Here is a 23207-nt window from a genome sequence, read left to right on the forward strand (position 1 = left end):
TGACAGGCAGTTGCTCAGGGGCCTGATAGGAGCCCTCTGGGGACCTGATTCGGCCCCCCACCTGCATGTTTGACAACCTTGTTCTAAACAAGATAACTGCAAATTACCCCTCTATGTTGAGTATGCAGTTTTAAAATTACTTTCTCCTATGCAGCCACAATGTCTGCTTTATATGTTTTGGTTATTTCCCCTTTTTTGCGGGGGGAAATATTAGAAAGTTTGCGAAATCTTAGCGTTCAGCAGAATTCTCACAGGGGGGGTTGAACAATGGAGCCCAGGAGCTAATAGTTGGGGTGGGGGTAAGAAAGAGCGAGCACAATAATATTTGGAGGTTCTGAAGCTTCGCTCCTGCCCAAAATGAGGCCTGGTACTACGCAGGGCCGTAGCCAGGATTTCACGTTTGGTGGGCACACCGCAGGATTTGTTGTTGGGGGGGTGGGGTGCGAGGAGCCGCCTGGTTTGGTGGCCCTGCGCTCTTAGCATTGTAAGCTGCCCTGAGTTCCACAATCTAACCCCCCTTTGCCTGGACGGTCACAGCAGCTCTGCTCCCCCCCACCCCCTTCTTATGTGCCCCTCTCTCAAAGAGAGACCTTGTGACTCCCCGCCCCCTTGCTCTGCATGCTGTGTTAGGGAAGGGGAGAGAAAAAAGCAAAAAGACCAGCAGCAATAGGGTTGCCAATCCCCAGGTGGGGGCAGGGGATCCCCCGGTTTGCAGACCCTCCCCCCACTTCAGGGTCGTCAGAAAGCGGGGGGAGGGGAGGGAAATGTCTGCTGGGAACTCTGTTATTCCCTATGGAGATTTATTCCCATAGAAAATAATGGAGAATTGATCTGTGGGTATCTGGGGCTCTGAGAGGGGCTGTTTTTTGAGGTAGAGGCACCAAATTTTCAGTACAGTATCTAGTGCCTCTCCCCAAAATACCCCCCCTAGTTTCAAAACGATTGGACCAGGGGGTCCAATTCTATGAGCCCCAAAAGAAGGTGCCCCTATCCTTTATTATTTCCTATGGAAGGAAAGCATTGAAAAGGTTGGCCAGAACTCCCTTTAGAGTTCAATTATGCTTGTCACAGCCTTGATTTTGACTCCACCCCAAAGTCTCCAGGCTCCACCCCAAAGTCTCCTGGCTCCACCCCCAAAGTCCCCAGATATTTCTTAAATTGGACTTGGCAACCCTAGGAACAATGGAGTACCTAGCAGACATCCCCCCCCCCCCTTGCTTTCTGATGACCCTGAAGCAGGGGGAAGGTCTCCAAACTAGGGGATCCTCTGCCCCCACCTGGGGATTGGCAACCCTAGTAGATATAGCAGTTGTTGTTTGTTATGATCATAGACCAGCAGTATAAAACACATATTAACAAAAATGTTTACAGAAAACCATTGCACAAAAAAATAAGATATTTCCTAAGAGTATCTACTTTCTTCATTATATTTTTCATCCCCACTTCTTCTAAGGAATTCAGGATGGTGGTGTACATGCAGTCCTCTCTTCCTCCCGATCCTATTGATCTGTCACTTTTCGGTATACGTGACTAATACTTGCCCCCAGGTTTGTTTGTTTTTTAAAGTAGTCTCCTGTGCAAGCACCAGTCGTTTCCGACACTGGGGTGACGTTTATTTTTACAGGGTGGTTTGCCATTGGCTTCCCCAGTCATCTACAGATTCCCCCCCCCCCCCCAGCAAGCTGGGTACTCATTTTACCGACCTCGGAAGGATGGAAGGCTGAGTCAACCTTGAGCCAGCTACCTGAACCCAACTTCTGCCGGGATCTGACTCAGGTCATGAACTGACCTTCGACTGCAGTACTGCAGCTTTACCACTCTGCGCCAAGGGGCTCTTGTCCCCCCCAGGTTTAGAAGCTCGCAAAAGAGCGAACCTCGCCTACAACACCTCCAGCTTCTAGAAGCAGAGAAGGTGCTGGACTACACTTCCCAGCAAGTCGCAGGGAGAGAAGACGGGTCACATGATCACGCACGCCAGCCCGCAAACCCGACCCCTGCCTGTCAGGCCGTAGAGCCGCCTTGCAGTCGCCGCCGCCCCCTTCAGAGCATGCGGACGGGATCACGGAGGAGGGGGCGGGGCGCAGAGCCGTGCCATCACCATGGAGCCCGAGCACCGGACCCGGCTTGGGATCCCCGCTGAGGCCTCAGCCCCTTTCCCAGCCCGGCCTCAGCCCCGAGAACAGGAGCGGAAGCGGCAGCAGGAGAAGCTCTCCGGGGTGGTGAAGAGCGTCCATCGGCGCCTTCGCAAGAAATATCGCGAAGGTAATGGTGGGCCTGGCGTTTTCTGTCCCCGGGTATAAGGAAGGCGTTGCCTTGGCGACCCCGCTCATGCAGTTGGGCCTGCGAGGTCAACCAGCCGTGTCCCCTGGCTCTTCTAGGGCTGGGTGAGGAAGCTGGGCCTGGGCAGCGCCTGCTTCCCGTTCTCCGTCTCTAGTTCCGTGGTCTGTGGCGGTAGTGGGTGTTCTAAGGCCTGGGAGTGATGCTGCTCAGGAATGGGCGGGGATGGACTTTTGAGCTTCCCAGCTGCTCCTTCTCCTGTCCTGCAAGGATGTATCTTGCCTGCCATTGCTTGTCTTAATTTGGCGTCAGATAGGCTGCTTTGGTCAGTCGGCAATGTTTCATGGTTTTAAAGGTGAAGCCAAGCTAGAAGCAAGAGCGTGGGGGGAGATGTCGATTGTGGGTAGAAGTGTTGTAAGGAGGATCTGGAGTCCTAAGTGTGAGTGATACTGGAATTAGCATGACTTTAAAGGATGAACTGTACTTCATTGATTTAAGTGGGTTTAGACTTCAGTAACTCAGCATAGGATTGCATTTAAGAGAGTCGTTTTCCCTTTCTATGTTCCAGGGTCCCCTGCCTGTAATATATCTCACATTTCTAAATATCCCTGTGCAAAAAGAAATCTTTCCTTTTCAGAGCTGCTTCATCCACAGATGTATGTTGATGCATGCAAATATGACATCCGTTCGTTTCTTTGTTCATAAGATTTGGTGCAAATCTACAAAAAAGCTAAACTAATATAATGCCGTGTACCACATAACGACTGGTGCTTGCACAGGGGACTAGCTTTATCTTTTTTTAACCACATATTAACAGCCTGTACTTGGTAAATTTTAAAACACTAGTAGCATCAGGATTCAGAACCTCTTCTCTTCCAATTATGACTCGGGGCTTTCTCTTTGCAGTTTACACTCCTGTTGGTTTGTTTTAAAGAACTTTTAAAATGGTATGTAAATCAACTCGTTTGTCGTGACTGCATCAAACTGTTTTCAATGGACTGTATTAAATTACCTTCATAAATGCCTTGGATAAAAGAAACTGCTCTCCTGATATGACAGCTTCCATCTGTTACAACAAGCCTGTGTTTTTGGTATTGCTTTCTCACTTTCTTTTATTTTCTCTTAACTTCAGTTAATCCAGCTCTGGTTCTGTATCTTCCTCTTAAAGGAAAGGCTGGCTGGGGTTTCCAGTAAACTTAATTTTAAAAAATGTTTTGAGTTAGTATTTGAGTTTTTTCTTTGTAAACACTTACCTAATCTGAGCAAACAAATACTTAAAATAGACCAGTTTCTATCTGCCGGAACACAGCATTCTGTAGAGCCCTGGGACTAGGAATTGCTAATTTACTTAAGTATACACAGTAAATGGGTGGAAAACCTGAACAGGAACAAATATATATATATATATTTCATAATCTCAGTCTCCAGCAAGGCATTCAGCTCTGGTAACTTGTGGCAAAACTGTAGGATGCAAAATTTAAGCCATGGTGACTTAAAATGGCTTTTTAAAGAGAAAATTTTAGAAATAATTTTTCTTGCCATTAAGACTTCAGCTCAGAGCTGCTTCTCTGATTTTAATTTCTTGTTTATAAATTGCTACCTGTTTGCATGAGAACAGGCAGGCAAATGAATTCACCTTTAGGAAACAGTGTATAAAATACATACTCTTTAGTTTAACTGAAATAAATGCAATTTCAACTGGTTTTATTTGTCAACCAAGTAGAGTTGAAGATACAGTTGCTACTGAAAATTTAAATGGTAGTTTGTGCAAGAGTGAACAGTTCCCATGTAGTATTTAGATATATATTGCTTTTTAAAAAAAAAGAATCAGCCCTAAAGGGGACATCTCAGTAAATGTTAGCTTTAAAAAGCAGTACTTGAAATAACCCTTGACGATCTGATTTCTTGATTCTTGATAGCTGTAGCAATATATTGTCTAGCAGTTCTGTTATAACTTTGTTTCTATGACAGCACAGTGGTGTGTGACACTTTCAGATGTGCGGAATGGTTGGTTCTGTAAATGTTACAGTTTGTCTATAAGAAAGTGAGAATCTGTTAGCTGCATTAAATCTCATGTTCATACGTTGTTGTTTTTCACCTTTTTGGGCAAGGGACAGGTGTTTGAAATAAAAGATGCTCTGGAAACCTTCACAGGGTCCATCCTACATTATCTTGATTCTGTGGTTCTCTCTTAATTTCCATTATGGCATGCTTCTACATTTTTCTTACAGAGAACAAGAAGCACGTGTCAGCAGTATTTTATTTCTTCATGGAAGACAAACTATTTTAAGGTTTTTGATTCTATCTGGAACATTAATCAGTAGTAGGCATCATAGTACAATCAAGATTCCAATAAGAGCTATTTTACTTGATGGAGAGATTAGATCAACAAAGAAAGATTTAAGAAAATGTCTATGTGGAGCCTAAAAAGAAAGGAGAGATGCATCAATGATTTCCAGATGTCCAAAATGGCAGAAAAAGGATACCACGATTCCCTGAGCCACTGAGGTATTCAAAACAGCAGAGACCTTCAGAATAATTTCCAGTGATGCTGCCTTAAATTAGGTCCAACTGCTGGTCCATCTAGTGGTATTTTACAGCACTGCTGCCTGATGCTGAGTGATCTTGCATGCAAAGCTTATGGTCTGATATGAAGCCTCACTAGTTAGCAGTGACAGAATCTTGAGTAGCCAACGTGATAGTTGCTTTGCTAGAGTTTAGTAAGGCAAGGCTGGATTGGCATCTGTCAGAATGAGTTCCAGGCATACAGAGTCTCTTACACTGTGCTCAGTATTTCCTTTTCAGCATGGGTTCTATTTTTGTGGGTCTCCAGATGGAAGGAAGAACTTTACAGCCTGTTTTCATAAAATAATCCACAGATTAGATTAAGGATATATGGAGATTGTTCCAGACTAATGCCAGTATGGTGCTGGTTAGAATATTGGACAAGGATCTGGCATACCTAAGTTCATATCCCTACTCTGCTGTGCATGCTTACTTGGTGACTTTGAGTCAGTCACTCTCCAGACTGAATGTATCTCATAGGATTGCTTTAAGGATAAAATGGAGATAGGGAGAACAATGTCATAATCTGCTTTGGGTCCACTTTAGGGAGAAAAGTGGGATATAAATGTCTAAAAAATGTATTTTCTTGATAGCCTATGAATACATGCTGAGATTCAAATCTACACATTTTCATGAAGCTGGCCAGGTGGCATATGGCAACTTGTGCCTCTCAGCCTAACTATCCCCAGAGGATTTGTGTGAGGCCTACCTTCCCTTGCAAGAAACTGCCATTATTTCTGTTCTAACTATAGCCTTTGCAATGTGGAAGTCCTCCGGCCCTCAGGAATAGCTCTTTATGAGGAGGACTACTGTAAGGCCTAGAGAGCCCCAGTGGCATAGGTGTCCTTGTTGCCTTTTGTGTCCCATCTATCTTTAAAATAAGTGTGTACACATTTTTATCTGGTGCGTCAGCCAAGGTCTTGCTCTCTTATTTAAATATCTCAACCTATTTCTTCTATCACCAGTCTGACACTCTAATATTAAGTGCTTCTACATTTGAGTAATTTCTTTATCAACCTATGTTGGAAAGGAAGGGAATTTGGTGGTAGATAGAAATTCGCTGCAGGTGATTTTGAAGACCTTATGCAACATACACTAAAGAAATGGCTGCATAGTGTCCTAATTGTCTGTATTTTCCTTACTGGTGATTGCTGGTTCAGACATGTGGTAGCATCCTCCAGGTGGACTTCTGGTATTCACTCAGGCCTGCAATTGCATGAAGGAAATACCTCATAAAACTAAAATGCATGTATCCTGAATGTGTGTGAGGGCCGGGGAACTTCCTGAAGAGGGCCACAATACATAGTAAAGGCTACAGTTAGAACAGAAGTAATGGCAGTTGCTTGCAATGTTGGGGTAGGCCTAACACAAATTTTATGGGGATGGTTAGGCTGAGAGGCACAAGTTGCCATATACCACCTGGCCAGCTTCATGAAAATTGTGGATTTCTGTCTCTCTGCACTATCTTGATCACAAGAAAATTGTAGCAATCACATGACTGGGGTCAACCATACTTTGGGGGTTCTGAATTGCTTCTAAAGGAGTAGTACCCATTCAGAAAGAAGTGGAGGGAAAGCAGTATTTTTGGAGAGAAAATGCATATAATAGAAGTATGAGTTCATCAGCATTCATTAACTTTTATAGAATGTTCAAATGGGATTTCTCGTAAATGTTTCGTAGCATCTTTCTTCGTGACTAAGTAAAGATCCAAACTGTGTTTTTCTAGGAGCATTGTGAATATGATTCGATGAAATTGCTGAGCAGACAGGTTAAAACGGATAAAAGGAAGTACTTTTTCACCCAAAGGGTGATTAACATGTGGAATTCACTGCCACAGGAGGTGGTGGCGTCCACAAGCATAGCCACCTTCAAGAAGGGGTTAGATAAAAATATGGAGCAGAGGTCCATCAGTGGCTATTAGCCACAGTGTGTGTGTGTGTGTGTGTATGTATATATATATACCAACTCAGCCTGAGCCAAGATGCTACGGCTTGAAGAGCCAGATCTAGATTTTCTGGGGTACAATCGGACTGACCACCCATTAATAGATAGAGCTGGGTGTCGTCTGCATATTGGTGACGTCCCAGCCCATATCTCCTGACAATCTGGGCAAGGGGGCGCATATAGATGTTAAATAACATTGGGGACAGAACCGCACCCTGTGGCACACCACATATAAGTGGGTGCCTTTGGGATGATTCCTTCCCTATCACTACCCTTTGTCCCCGATCTTGGAGAAAAGAGGCCAACCACTGTAAGGCAGACCCCTGAATCCCCACGTCGGCAAGGTGGCTGGTCAGTAGCTGATGGTCAACCGTATCAAATGCGGCTGACAGATCTAATAATAACAGCACTGCTGAGCTGCCCCGATCCAGATGTCGCATGAGGTAATCTATGAGGCCGACCAGAACCGTCTCAGTCCCGGGACCTGGTTGAAAGTTGGACTGGAATGGATCCAGTGCAGAAGTGTCATCTAGGAATCACTGTAGCTGGGTTGCCACCGCCTGTTTTATAACCTTACCCAAAAAGGGAAGGTTTGATACCGGCCGATAGTTTGCCAATACAGCCAGATCTGCAGATGGTTTTTTCAAGAGGGGACGGACCGCTGCCTCTTTAAGAGGTGTGGGAAAGATTCCTTCTACCAGGGATCTGTTTACAATACCCTGTAGTGGCTCATGTAACAGCGCCTGGCTAGCTTTTATAAGCCAGGACAGGCACGGGTCCAACCCACAGGTCGTAGGGCGTACAGCGAAAAGGATCCTGACTTCCTCCAGGCTGAGTGGATTAAAGGAATCTAGAATTGGACCAGAAGACACACTCAGTGCCTCAAGTTCTTTCACTGTATCAATTATGGCGGGGAGGTCGCGTTGGGGCGACGAGACCATATCTGCGAGAAAACTCGCAAAAGCCTCACAGCTGATTTCCAATTCTCTAACGTTTGGTTTACCTTGTGGTAAAATTGTTAATGATCGAATTATACTAAACAATTGTGCTGGGCGCGAGGTCGCAGACGCAATCTGGGACGCAAAGTAAACCTTCTTTGTGGCCCGGACTGCCATCTCATAGGTCCGCATAAATGACCTATAAGATGTTCTTGAAGCTTTGTCACGAGTGCATCACCGTTGTCTCTCTAGTCTCAGTCGCTGTTTCATTGATCACAGCTTCGGGGTATACCACAGAGCGGATCGGGAACGAGGATGGAGAGGACGTTGGGGAGCGATCTTGTCAATGGCTGTGGAAAGCTGGCTATTCCAGATCTCCACCAGCTCATCTAACGAGTCACTAGAGGGCCAGGAATCCCGTAAAGCCATTTGAAGCCGCAAAGGGTCCATCTGCCTTCGCTGGCAAGCTAAAACTTGCTTGCCACTTAAACAGGGTAGGAGTGGTGTATCCACACGGGCTCTCAGAGCATAGTGGTCAGACCATGGCACTGCCTCGGCAAAAATCTGATCCACTACAACTCTCGCCGCAAAGATCAGGTCTAACGTGTGTCCGGCCCGATGTGTGGGCGCTGTTAAATATTGGGAGAGTCCCAGTGCTGCCATGGAAGACACTAGGTCCGTCACCCGAGTGGAAGCCACGTCCTCGGCATGGACCTTGAAGTCACCCAGGACTATAAGCCGAGGATACTCCAATGCCCAGCCTGCTACAGCCTCCATCAGAGGCGGTAAGGCACTGGCCGGTGCGTTAGGCGGACAGTACACCAGCCAGATTGCCAACCTCTCCCCAGCATCCCACATCAGGCCAGCACACTCCATGCCCACAATCCTTGGCGGCGGAAGCGCCCTGAAGGAGCAATCCTCCCATATGAAAAAGGCCACCCCTCCCCCCCCCCGCTAGTCCGAGCCTGGTCAAGAACGGAGAACCCAGGTGGGGCTACTTGGCCTCCATACCCGCTATCTTTGAGATGGGACACAGGCTGGAAGGGGAGCGAGCCCTGTTGTGTCTCAGTCTCCTTCCATTCCAATTTTGCCTGTTCCCACCGCTGTACTTTCCCCTCCCCAGGAGCACTGGAATCCCCTGGCCAGACATCTCTTACTGATGGTCTTCACAGAGTCTCAGATCACCAGCAGCGTGCACAGCAAGTATCCTGCTCCTCTCACCCACTCACTTAACCTAATACTCTATCCACTAATATTTCCTATGACCTGATTGAAAACTTGTTCCTACTGCTAATATTTTTTTTCCGTCCTAGCCAATTAGTTTGAAAAACCCTTCCCCCCCACTATCTATCTAATTAATTGGCAAAAATTATACCTCAGTTCAATTTAGCAGATAAAATATTCGATTAGGTCCAGATACACTCAATTTTTAAAAAGCCTCAGGATGAGCAGTAACATATGGGTAGGGTCATCAGTTTAAAGACAGTCTAAAACCACTGCGATGTATCACAGCTGATGAGTCATTAACTGGAGGACAGGTTTTAGAGTGCTAGTGTTCTTAAAAATGCTGGTAGGTCTTAAAAAGTTGGAGCATCTTGAAGTGTCTTTAAGGTCTTTAAGGTGCTGGTGCAAAAGTGGAAGAGTGCAAAAAGTGGCAGAGTGCAAAGGTAGCAGATCTTTCAAAGTGTTGGTGTGCAGAGCAAAGTAGCAGTTCTTTTAAAGTGCAGATATACAGTATAGCGATGGTAGGCTTTTAGTAAAGTGCTAGTACAGGATATCAGGGTAGTAGTTCTCAAAGGCCAGTAGCTCTCTCATGAGCCACCAGGTTTCCCCTCTCTCTCCTCTGGCCAGCAATGCACCTTATTGGATGTCACAACGACCAGAGGTGTTGAGACTCCCCCTTAAGCTCCTGGACGCTCCTGCCTCATGGCACTAGCCGCCGGGTCAGGCCAGCCCCTGTGCCCCCACCGGGGGCCGGGGGGCCCCACCCTCTTGGCTTTCGTCTCGCACTGCCTCACACTTTTCGCTGGTTTCCTGCCAGCTCCTCCTGGTCGACGAACCAGAGTCCTTGCCTCCTTGCACCGCCACTTCCATCGTTACACTCTGCCGGTTTGCCAATCCTACCGCTCCCACAGCTCCGATCGTGTCAGCAGTTCCCCGCTGACGGTCCAGGCCAACGCCGCAGCAGCGCTGCACCAACAACCACTCAGTTGCCACACACCACCAGCTCTCCACTGGCCCTGCCGACTCTTTGCCCCCGCCACCCAGTCAGTTCCTCACTTTGGGCCACAGCGGCAGCCTCCCGTCCCAAGCGCAGTGGATGCTTGTAGCATAGCCTGGACCCTGGATTTGATCACCACTTTTATTATTCATCTGCATCTTTTGGTTGCTGTCTTTTTGTTTAGTGGGAGACTTTGATAAAATCTGGCGTGAACATTGTGAAGATGAGGAAACTCTCTGTGAATACGCCGAGGCAATGAAAAACCTAGCAGACAATCACTGGATTAATACCTGTGAAGGAGAGGGCCGTATTGAATGGTGTTGCAGGTAAGTCCTTTAATTGGTCATGGGATAATGTATGAGCTTCTTGGGTACAAGTCTAGTACACCATAACAGTAGACTAGATTTGAATTGGGCAGAGGAACAATAATTTATTCAGAAGAAATTGTGCAGCTTCCCAGCATTAATCACATCAGCATAAATTTTAGAAGATTCAGGAAACATGGCTTGGATAAACTTCACAATTGGAGTGTAAACGGTTTCTTCTTAGTAACTTGATATTGTTTGGCGAACAAGAAAAACAAGCACATTTTTCCATATGTGTATGTAGTAAAGGCTCTTGGAAGAAAAGGGAATGAAGAGTAAATTATTTCTGATATTGATACTGTCTGTTGATGGACAACTGCTTGGACTCTGCCCCAGAAAATCTGACCAGGGCACTGGAGGCTGTGTCTGGGTGGTTCCAGCTGAGTCAGCTGAAGTTTAATCTATTGAAGATGGATGTCCTGTATTTAAGTTTGGAGGGGGGGAGGAGCTGGGTCGAGAGTCAGGCTCCCTACTTTGGACAGCATAGAGTGTTGGGAGCCTGGGGGTGGTCCTGGATGCCAGGTCTGCCTTTTATCATCTTTGGCAGATCAGGCAGCTGACCCCCTACCTCTCCCTCCAGGACTTGATTACTATAACTTGTTTTATGTGGGATTGCCCTTGCGGCTGATCTGGAAACTCCAGTTGGTGCAAAATGCCTGCTGACTGCACTGCCTGTGTGGGTGCACATTCAGCTGGCTTTATACCAATTGTACTGGCTACTGGTTGAGTACTGGATCCATTTCAAGATATTGGTATTGACCTTCAAAGTCTTGTGTGGCCTGGAACTGATATACCTGAGGAACCACCTCTCCCCACCTGTTCCCCGAAGAGCCCTGCACCCTGTTGATCAAGATCTCATGGCTGCTCCCATCCCTAGGGACGTTTCTAGCCTTGACCAAGACCAGGGCCTTTTCTGCTTGGGCTCCAGCCTGGTGGAACATGATTCCATGTGAGATCAGGGCCCTGCAGGACCTTTTAACTATTCTGCAAGGCTTGCAAAAAGGAGCTGTTCCACAAGGCCTTTAGTTGAGGCATTCAGTGTCCAATGAAAAGGACAGTCTCCCCTGCTGAAATCACCATGCTAAAATTGTCATCTGTAATCACCATCTGCATGTGGCCCAGATCAACAAATACCAGAGTTTCAGTGGCACCAGTTTCTACATTAGTGCGATTGTTTTTAAATTTCATTTTTAATTTGCTATAACTACCTATGAATGTATTTATATTGTGCTACCAAATGGCCTATTACCTGTTGTGATCAGCCCTGAGCCTACTTATGAGGAGGGTGGAATTTAAATTTGAAAAAAATAAAATAAACCTGCAGCCTCAATTTGTATTTGAAAACTTGTTCATGCTTGCTCAGCAACACACATTATTTTGTTTAACAGGTTTCAGAGTTCAGGTATCTGTCTTTCACTGAAACAATATTTGCATTTCAGCATCTAGCATGCACAACACAAAAAAGGCATAGAAGCTAAGGCATCTTGTAACTTCCTTTTCCTGCTTCATTTCATTTGGACTATTTGTTAAGCAGCAGATTCAATCATGAATTTAGAGTATGCTTAAAGATGTGGCACAGTCTTGATTCTATTAATGTAGCTGGGGAAAAATAGATCTCGTTACCGCTTCAAGGCAGATGTGGCCAGTGGTGTTGTAATACATGAATTTGTGGATATCATTGTAAACTAGTGTAGAAATATGCACGCGTTAGGCTGAATGCAATCTAACTTAAAGTATCTGCATTTCAGAATCGACTGTTTAATTGTTGGTTCTGGCTAAATGGGAAATAATGTTGACTGGGAGTCTGATGTGCAAATAGCCTATTTTTCTCTAGCAATTTCCTGAGGACATGATGCGAGAGGGTGGAGGGGCGGGGTTGGAACAGAGATAGATGAAAAAGAAGGGGGGAGATCAACATAACCAGTAGAATTCTACAAGGAAGTATACTTATTTTTTTTAATAGGGATCCCACATGAATTGCATGGTCCTGGTCAAATAAAACATCAGCACATTTAGTTGCTATGTAAATCCAGGTTGCAGCATAGATGCATCATCTATGTATGTACTTCCCCTATGGTGGTGGCCAAATGGAGCTCTCCCATTGACTTATGGGTGCATTCTATGCATTCGACAAATAATTGGCTTGTCATGGTTCACTTAGCGTCTGGCCTCCCATTGGCTGGCTTCCCTGCCCCCATCTACTGGAGGCCTGGGAGTGTTGAACAAACCACCAAAACAGTCTTACCTCAGAGGCAGTCACATCTCCCAACTCTTCTTTGTGTCCTCTCTGTCAACCAGCCTCACGAAAGGTGTTGCTGACAACAGACCTCTGCTGCTCTATCAAAGGCCCAAATACTACCAAAGAAAGTGGCAACACAGTATATAACAGAAGAAAAGCAACCAGCAAGTGTGTACAAACCACACAATAAAAGATATAAATCATATAAAGTCTCTCTTTGTTGTCTCTGTTTGTTTGAAATAATACCAAAAAACACGGTATACAAAAATATCACTAAGGAAAAGGATCCATAAGGCTCAAAAATCAAATGTTCAGAAACTGCTAAGTCCTTCACTCCTCTTGTTCAATTCTCCGTGGAATCCAAATTCCTTGAAAATCCAGGCTACAAGAGTAATTGTCCTTTACTTGCCCATCGACTTTTGGATCACGTTTCATTGCAAGAGTTCATCCAAGTTGATGAATTTACAGCAATCCCTTCCTCTTTTACCATCAGAAGGATGTCATCCACAAAACGAACATAAAGCAAGATGTTATGAAATTAAGGGATAACTCCTGAGTTACAATAGACCCTAGATTCCAAAACTGACATAAATAAACATGCAATTGACGGGGCAAAGGCTGACCCCATGGCTACATCCTTCTTTTAAAGATAGAAATTTTCTCCATACTTAAAGAAATCTTTTCGATAATAATGTTCACTAGGTCGATTAAAAAATACATAGGAGGATCTGCATTTTCTCTGAGATTGAAAAAAGTTTCAGCAGTTTCACTAAGGTCATCGAAGGGTATACTTGTATACAAAGATTGTACATCCATAGACATTAACTAGGCATCAGTTGGTATTTCCAAACCTTCAGTTTTAGTAATCAGATCAGTGGTGTCTTCAGTAAAACTCAGAATTTTGGGGACAAAGGGCTTAAGATGGTAATCAACAAACTGAGACAAAGGTTCCAAGAGGAAACCCACCTGAGAGACAGACACATCTCCCAACTCTTCTCTGTGTCCTCTCTGTCAACCAGCCTCACAAAAGGTGTTGCTGACAACAGACCTCTGCTGCCCCATCAAGGGCCCACACAGTTGTCTTCCAGCACATGCAGTCTCCGAAGGCTGTAGATATAGCCAGGGAGTCGCCGCTGCCATAATGCAACTAGGTGGCAACATCTGGCCCCACTGGGAGCATTTTCTCAGAGGCCATGGCTGCCACCTCTTTCCTCTCACTCTCTTTCTCCCTCCTCCCCTCACCCTATGCTAGCCTTCACTTGGGTGGGTGGGAAGACAGCAGTGGGGGGGGGGGCACTTGCCCAGAGCATCTTTCTAGAGCCCATTGTATTTTTCTTCACAATGGGCCTTATTTCCAGTACTTCACTAGTTTCGAGTGCATTTCAGTACTCTGCATTGGGGCATTAATTCAGTTGTCTAAAGAGACAAAACTGCATGTCTGTCCAATATATCTTGTGAAAAGGTACTGTATATTATTAAATGCACTCAGGACAACATATATAAACTTCCTTGTATGTATGAACATGATTCAGGTCTGGGTTTAAACAGAGGGAAGTGAATACTGCATGCTCAGAGTTTGGGGATCAAAGAGATGTCACCCCACAGCAGGTTTAGAAAAGAAAACAGATGCTGTAATAGGTTAAAATGATCAGTGATAATTTATTGAGGCGAACCTGAGTTATAGGTACGTAGTCAGAGCAGTAGAGATGGGAAAATATTATCTATTCATTTTCTGTTTGGGAGTCATTCGGGTGGCTTAGTTTCATTGGTCCTCTGACTGGTATACTAGCTATAGCTTTTTTATTTATTAAATTTATATCCTGCCCTTCCCAAAATGGGCTCAGGGCAAGTAACATCATAACATTATCACATAACATTAAAAAGCAGTTAATATAGAGCATTAAAAACATGATTCAATTAAACATTTAAAAGACGGTGAACAGAGAAATGGAAATCAAAATGGATAAAACATTCAAAGTCCTCCCATAAATTGGACATGTGGTAACAGGAGTACACCACTCATATCAGAGCTCCACATGGGAGATAGTCAAAGCAACATCTGTGCAGGGAAGCCAGATATTTGGGTATCCACAGCCTCAAACAAAAGCCTGGTAGAACAGCTCCATTTACAGGCTCTGCAGAACTGCAATAAATTCTGCAAGACCCTGATCTCAGGTGGGAGCATGTTCTACCAGGTAGGGGCCAGCAAAGAAAAAGCCCTTGCCCTGGTTAAGGCTAAGTGGATATCCTTTGGGCTAGGGACAACCACTAGATGTTGTTCAGCAGAGTGCAAGACTCTCTGGGGGGTATAGGGGGTGAGGCAGAAATGCTGATACCAGGCCGCTGAGGGCTTTAAAGGTTAATACCAACACCTTGAAGTGGACCTGGTGCTCAGTTGATAGCCAGTACAACTGGTGGAGCATCAGCTGAATATGAGCCCACACAGGCATAGTCAGCAGGCAAGCTGCTGCATTTTGCACCAGTTGGAGTTTCCAAGTTAGGTTCAATGTAAGCCCACATGGAGTGAGTTACAGTAAACTAACCTGGAAGTGACCATTGCAAGGATCATTGTAGCCAAGCCATGGGCAGAGAGATCTGGAATCAATTGCTGAATCTGCCAAAGTTGATGAAGACCTGGCAATAATGGTGGCCTGGGCCTCCATAGAAGGTGAGGCATCCAGAATCACTCCAAGGCTCTTAACCCTCAGTGCAGGCAACAGCGGCATCCCGTCAAGGGCTGGGAGCCCGATTCCTGAACCTATTCCACTCTGGTTCAGGCACAGGACCTCCATCTTCGATGGATTCACTTTCAGCCAACTCTGTCATAACTACCCAGCTGCAGCTTCTAATGCCCTGCCCATATTTTCTGGGGTGGAGTCCAGGTGGTTGTCCATCAACAGATACAGCTGGGTGTCATCAGCATATTGATGGCAATCCAACCCATATTCTGTGCCAGCTGGGCAAGGGGACACATATAAATGTTAAATAGCATCAGTAAGAGGATTGCCCCTTGCAGCACTCCACATTTATTTATTTATATCCCGCCCTTCCCCACCGAAGCGGGCTTCAAGTGGGTACCTCTGGGAGACCATCTCACCAAGTTCCACCCTCTGTCCCTGACCAGAAAGAAAAGAGGAAAACCATTGCAGGGCAGTCCCCCTAACTCCTGTGTTGGCAAGGCAGTGGGTCAACAGCTTATAGTCAACCATGTTGAACACTGTTATCAGCTCCAAGAACAATAGCAGCGCTGACCCGCCCCAATCTGTTTATCTATTGACTTAAATCCCGCCCTCCCCACAAAGCTGTTTCTGGAGGTCATCTGTGAGAGCAACCAACGCTGTCTCCACCCCATGGCCAGGGTAGAAACCGTACTGGAATGGATCCAGGATAAATGCTTCATCCAGGAAAACCTGGAGTTGCTTGGCCACCACCCTCTCAACTACCTTACCCAGGAATGGCAATTTAGACATTGGGCAGTAGTTGGCTAAGACTGAAGGGTCCAACGATAGCATCTGTAAGAGCTAATGCACCACAGCCTCCTTTAACCCCACTGGGAAAGTCCCTGTCGAAAGAGACAGGTTGATAATCTCCTCCAGGGAGCCCCACACACTGTCCATGTAGACCTTAGCCAGCCAGGATGGGCATGAGTCAAGGAGGCAAGTGATGGATCTCACAGCTGTCAATATCTTCCAGGGAGAGTCAGTTGAACTGGTCCAACAAAGGACCAGAAGACAGGCATGGGGCTTCCAGTTCCCTTTCTGTTTCAACTGTGGTTAGAAGGTCCTGGCAGAGCAACATGACTTTATCTGCAAAATAGCTCACAAATGCCTTGCAGCCAATTGCCAGTTCCCTACTATTTTGTTTGCTTTGCTGCAGTGTTGTTTGTGATCAGATAGTCCTAAATAATTGGACTGGGTGAGAGCTCACAGATGCAGTGGAGGCTGCATAGTAAGCTTTCTTCACAGCCTTCACTGCCATCTCATAGGCTTTCATAAAGGTCCTATAAGATGTTCTTGCTACTTCATCACGAGTACACCGCCATGTTTGCTCTAGCTGTTGCAGCTCTCGTTTCATCCTTCATAGCTCCAGGGTATATCATGGAGGTAGTTTGTCAGAAAAGGGCTCCAGGGAGCAATCTCATTGATAGCTTCAAAGAACTGGCACCAAGCCATCTCGCGAGCCACCAAGGGGATCTCACTGACCATCCTGAAGCCAGTTAGGTCCATAGATGAGTATAAATCTCCTGCCACCTAAACAGGGAGGGCTTGGCAAGCTCAACTGGACCTTCAAAGCAAAGTGATCTGACCATGGCACTGTCTCATCATATTCCAGATCAACATCAATCCCCATCCCCAAAAATCAAATCCAGTGTGTGGCCTGCTTGATGTGTGGGAGTTGATAAAAACTGGGAGAGTCCCAGCACCTCCATGAACAACACCAGGTTTCTGGCTTGAGAAGATGCTGCATCATTGAAGTTCCTCAAAACGAACAGCCTGGAGTACTCCAGAGCCCACTTGATACAGCATCCAACAGGCTAGGCAGGCTGTCTGATGGTGCGTTAGGTGGCTGGTACACCAACCAGACTGCCAAACTCTCCTTGGCTTCCCATGCCAGGCATACATTTAATGCCAGTGATTTTTGGTACAGGGAGAGCCTTGAAGGAAAAACATTCTCAGATAAGCAAAGCCACACTCTCCCTCACCCATTAGTCTGGGACTGGTAAAGGACTGAGAACCCAGATGGGGTAAGTTTGTTCAGGGCAACAGTCTCGCCCTCCCTTACCCAAGTCTCAGTTGCACAAACCAGGACTACATTTCACTCTGCTAGATAATCTTGGAGAATGAAGGTCATATTATTAATAGACCTGGCATTGCACAACAGTGGTGTCAGAGAAGGGTATAAGTCCTTAGCACCACAACCAGCTTTTCTTGGGATGGGACATAGGTGGGAAGAAGGTGAGCATCACCATATCTCTGGCTCCTTCCATTCCTTTTATTAGCATTCCACCAAGTCCCACCACTATATCTTCCCCACCCCCCTATTACTGATATCCCTGACCCCTGCATGGGCCTCTCTGTTTGATCTCATTGGTTGAGTAATAGCCCAACTAAGTGTCCAACAGGAAGCTTGCTAACAGTCATAATCTTCCCAACTCACTAAGGCTCACAAAAACAGTTTATGCTATCAATGGTTAAACACTAGTATCTAATCAAGCAGTTAAGCCTCGTTTTCCTAACACCTTCCCACCCAAACCTCTCATTTTACTTCCTCATCCTCTTCCCTCCTAACAGAGTAAGAGTAAAATGTAACCAATATATAATGGGTGATAATAAAACCCTGCCACACTGTCTGGCTTGAAAGTGGGTGCTTGACTGGTGAAGCAGGCATTCCAGCAGCAATTCCAGGTAATAAATTCAGAGGGAAGGAATCTGCATCTGAGCTACCAGGGCACACAAGTCGGTGGCAAGCGGATTTGCAAGCACACACATATGCATGAGAACATGTGCTCAAGTGGTGTACTGTTTGGCATTAGGAAGGGGATCAGTTATAAGGATCAAGCTCAATAGGAAAAAAAATTGATTTTTGCAAGCTTACTGTGAAGGTGGAAAGTCTCATTTGTGCAGAAGGTAGGAGACTGTGAAGCTAAAACCTGTTGCGTTCTCTTGGGGAACAGATGAACGATTGCACGTTATCGTTGTTTTGTTACATTGTGTTACATTGTCTATGAATGTCCAAGTATTGTTGGTCTGCATACGTGTCTGAATGCATGAAATGTTATGAACTTTGTTTGTCTTGCAGGGTTAATTAGAATCCTCAAATCCTATTTTGGGGGCTATAATTTTTAGCATAAATGCTGTAAACTGTTTCAGGGAGCAGGTCTCCTTTAAGAGAGTTTTTGCCTAAGTATTAACCTTTTTGTTTGTAAAAGTGATTACCTCATGTTTGTAAAAGTAATTACCCCCATATTATCAGGACTGTTGCTTAGACTGATCACAGCAGTGAACTGACTACAGCTGTGAACTATCATCTAAAGTGTTTGACAGCTGTCAGTTTATAGATCCGCCCTAGTAACAGTTTCCCAGTTGATCAGACAGCTTTCTAATTGGTCAATAAACTGACAATGTAGCTAGTATCAGAATACCAATGGAGAACTTGATGCACAGAAAGACACCATGAACTGCTACTCTCTTCAACTTCCACCTCACTGTTATACGGTTATGCAACTGTAGACTCTGTTCGTCTGAAATGCCTCCTGAGACATCAGAGATGCCTGATAGGAACAGTAGCGAGTAGTTAAGCCAGTCAGGTTTTTTATTTTATTTGCATCCCTTGCCGAACTGTACACCTTTCCCCCTTAAGTGTTATTTGTCTTTTTCTCTTTTGTAAATAACATTTTGTTTGTTTTTCTACAACCTGGAGTGAGTTTACAGGCCAAGCTAGCAACAAAGTTAATCTAGTACTCACTACCAGAAAGAACCCCCCCCCCCCTTCCCAGTTTTTTCCATTTTGTTTGGCCTGAAAGAGTGATGTCAACAAAACTGAGATCTGTCAGTCTTGGCAACAATATTCATATGTTAATTAAATTGTTGTACAGTCACAGTAAGGTGTCTTTAGAAAATAGGAGGGTAAGGCTTGGATCCAGTGGTGATTTCTGCAAAAGGGTGAGATTTCAGTGATTTCCTCCTTCCTACTGCAGACCTCATGCTATTTTTCAGAGTTCCTATCATCACCATAAGTAGTAACTTGGAGACTTTGGGGGCTGTAACAGAATGGGGGAATTCCTGCTCTGTGACTATGAATCTAAATGTAATCTTTGATATGAAAATTGCTATTTCTTTAACCTTTTCTTTTAGTGTGTGCCGAGGGTATTTCCATAATGGTGGGAAAAGGAAGGCTCTTGAAAAAGATGAGAAACGAGCAGTTCTTGCTACACAAAATACTCAAACCATAAGTGTTCACCTGAATCAAAATACAGAGAATTCTTCAGAACACTCCGTAAATGCAACTTCTTTAATGGATGAGTAAGTGTTTAATAGTGGCTAGTGGTTGTTTATATCATTATTTGGATTTAGCACTGCAGCGAAGTTAACAGGCATGATTCATCCAAAGCTAACCGTTTTTAAGTCCTATTGATTGCAGCGCAAAACAAAGCATTGTATTCATTAGAACTATTAAAAGTTTGACTTAGACTGGCTTAATATTCATCCCCCCTCCTAACAAACTATGCAGTTGTATGATAAGTTCTAAGATCTCTAATGGAATTAGTAATATGTTTACTAAACTAAATCACCCAAAATTATTGTGGAGAAACCCATGGCAACTAAAACATGTATTTTATTTATGCCTTTTGTGTCACAGGTTGGATGTGACATTGCATTTTAAAATGTTTTTCTACTCAACATTTTAATGCACAATGGTACTACTGATGTTACATATAATCTAAAATCTAATACTTAATATATTTTATAGTGATATGCTAATGCCTGTTAAAGTAAACCAGAACTTGCGAAGTAATATGGTTTTAAACTGATAGTCCTATGCCAGCCATGTGGTAAATTTATTTGAATCCTGGACTTTGAAATGATACTTCTGGGATGAAGAATCTGAAGAAATCTATTAATGGTATAAAATTACAGTTGACAGGAAAAAAATTGTCCTCTGAACTGTATTGGTATCTTTAAAGTGCAAGTGTATTATTGTTTTAAGCACAGAAATTATGGTGGCCCCGCAAACTTTGAAGAGTTGGATCTTGTTAGCCTTTTTTTTTTTTTAAACTCTTGCCCCATTCTTCTCCTTCCTACAGCTCCCATTTCATGTGGCTTCTGTGTATGTAGATCCCATTTTGGGGTTGTCAAAGGGGACCCATCCTTTTTCTCCAAGAGAAACACTGTCTGGATCCAACCTGACATCTCTTAAAAAAGAGAGAGAGAGTAGCACACAAACAAAACTGATGTCTATTATACAACTGCAATTAAAACTTGTGTTCTGCTTTGAGCAAAATTACAAATAGCTGCTTTATGCTTTTAAAAGATGACTTCATACACTGAATTCCTTCCCATTTAGACTGCCGCATCCTTCAGGGAAGATCAGATTACTTGATGTTGGCAGCTGTTTTAATCCATTTCTGAAGTTTGAAGAATTTTTGACTGTTGGCATTGACATTGTTCCTGCAGTTGAGGTATGAAGTATTCACACTGCAGTTTACATTTAAAAATTAAGGTTGTTTACAGTAGGTACTGATTTTAAAAAGTCATTAAATTGCAGTGCTATCATCTGGGTTGTATCAACAGTGTATTACTTGGGCAAAAGATCACACGGTATTTTTACAGTAATGATATATAGGGAAAAGCAGATCCATTACTTCATTTCAGTGATAATCTTGCATTAATTTGAGTTTTTTTGCTACAGAAACAGTTATGCATTGTAAACCCCACAGAAGAGACCAGAGCACATTAAGTTATGTGAAACCAGTGGATTAAAGAAATGCTTAACTCTGGCTGAGTTGTGTCTTAAATCTCTTCTGAACTAAAATACTGAAATGGTGAACTTTTACTTTCTGAATGGCTACAATTCAGTATTTGAAGGTACCTGCCATAATTTTTTTTTATTTTTACAAGCCTATATTGGTAAGCCTTTCAGTGTTGGGTGATCAGTATAATAATACTTGAATACTCACTTCCGAGCATGTCAGACCTACTCTTTTTTTCCCTTCATATTTTTTTTTGTAGAATATACTTAAATTTTACAGTTCAGTGATCTCATGTCAAACAGCTACAGTGCCCACGTGTTGTTACTTTACACTTCAGATAGATAGATTTTATATACCCAGCTTGTATCCTACGAACAGGTAATCATATAGCTACTTCTGTGCTTCTTCCTCCAGAGTGTCTACAAATGTGACTTTTTAAACCTTCAGATTCAACAGCCTCTTCAGCTTGCACAAGATGCCATAGATGCTTTTTTGAAGCAACTGAAAAATCCTATTGATTCTCTGCCTGGGGAATTATTCCACGTTGTTGTCTTCTCCCTCCTCCTCTCTTACTTCCCGTCGCCTTATCAACGATGGATATGTTGCAAAAAGGCCCACGAACTTCTTGGATTGAATGGATTGCTGCTTATTATCACTCCTGACTCTTCCCATCAAAATCGCCACGCTATGATGATGAAAAGCTGGAAAATTGCAATAGAATCCCTAGGCTTTAAACGTTTTAAGTATTCAAAGTTTTCTCATATGCATCTCATGGCATTTCGAAAGACCTCACTTAAAACTACTAGTGACTTGGTGAGCAGGAACTACCCTGGGATGTTATACATCCCACAGGATTTCAACAGTATAGAGGAAGAGGAATTTTCTAACTATTCTTGCTATGTCCGGTCAGATGCTGAAGATGAACAACTGGCACACAGCTTCATGGAACTTCCAGATGCTCCTTATGATTCAGACTCTGGGGACAGCCAGACCAGCTCAGTCCCTTTCTGTGAGCTAGAAGACCCAATTTTACTTCTAAGTTAATGTAACAATTAAAAACCTGCTTCAAAATTCAAACTCCCTTTACTATAAAGCTAAATATGCCATGCTGACATCTGCTCCCACACAAGAAAGGAAATGCAGGAGGTTTTGAGAATTTGCTATTTTTTTCTACTTAGAAATTTTAAAATTTATTCTTTTATTGAGAATTTGAAGTGTGTGTGTTATGCAGAATGGCTTGTGTCATAGCATAAACTAGGTTTATTCTAGTGTTTGTATCACTGATAGGTACAGGGTTGGGGTCGTTTTCCTTCCAGTGCTGTGATCTTGCAAGATAATGTTGTCTTGATAAAGACTTAGGTTCCTTCTAGCCTTTTCAGAAGGCTATGTAGAAGGAGCTAATAGGTGCTGTTGATGAATATCAAAGCCGGGCTGTCATCAGTTAACTGTGATCTGGGTAAACAAAACCCTGCAAAATAGTTCTGCTTAAATTATCCTAATTTGGATTGGAGATTATCCTCTTTGCCTTGTGGTTCTTTGAATGACAGAGAAAACAATGGGTGAGTTTAAATAGTTTTTGTAAAATTTAGAGATAGATATATTTGCCACTCTGTGTTTGCAGTGACATCACTGTTCACTCTATGGCTTTTTAAACTATCTTGTATTGTTGCAAAATATTCTGTCAAAAATACTTACATAGGATGGCTCAAATGTAAAATCTGCACATTACTTGAGTTCTAATCCTGCAAACAATTACCTATGAATGAAGAATAAAAAGTAATCCAATGTGTGAAAGATTAACCATCCACTCTGGATTATATTTCCTACACAAGATGGTCTGAAGTTTAGTTGCTAAGGAATTAAATTGTTTGGTACTAATTCCTTTAAAAAAATAACCAAGTTGTTTTATTAATGCCATCTGCATTTTAATTACACCAGACGCTTAAGGATCATTTCCATACGTAATACAAATGAATCAGTTCACACGTCTTACTACACATTCAGACCAATGGCTGAAAGAGAAATTTGTTTCAGAGTATCCAGATGCTGATGCAGAGTCAACTGTCATTTAAGAAGTGTCACTACAGACCTTGTTTTATTTTTAAAAAACTTGTTATGCTCCCACCAAAATTTTGCGCTGAAGTTTCACAACTGATTTCTTAGTTTGCTTTTTGCATACTGTTCTTAG

The 23207-nt window shown here is 43.7% G+C and overlaps 1 protein-coding gene across 1 annotated transcript; it reads left to right on the forward strand.

Annotated features, from left to right (window-relative positions):
* Positions 1 to 2021: 2021 nt before the first annotated feature.
* On the forward strand, positions 2022 to 22096 carry BMT2 (base methyltransferase of 25S rRNA 2 homolog). Its single transcript, XM_060244879.1, has 5 exons — positions 2022 to 2262; positions 10130 to 10271; positions 19404 to 19571; positions 20614 to 20728; positions 21434 to 22096. Exons 1-5 carry the CDS (start codon positions 2100 to 2102, stop codon positions 22061 to 22063), a joined length of 1218 nt encoding a protein of 405 aa, XP_060100862.1. The 5' UTR covers positions 2022 to 2099; the 3' UTR covers positions 22064 to 22096.
* The last annotated feature ends 1111 nt before the right edge of the window (positions 22097 to 23207 follow it).

The sequence above is a fragment of the Heteronotia binoei genome, chromosome 8, assembly GCF_032191835.1.
Source record: "Heteronotia binoei isolate CCM8104 ecotype False Entrance Well chromosome 8, APGP_CSIRO_Hbin_v1, whole genome shotgun sequence".
Classification (NCBI taxonomy): domain Eukaryota; kingdom Metazoa; phylum Chordata; class Lepidosauria; order Squamata; family Gekkonidae; genus Heteronotia; species Heteronotia binoei.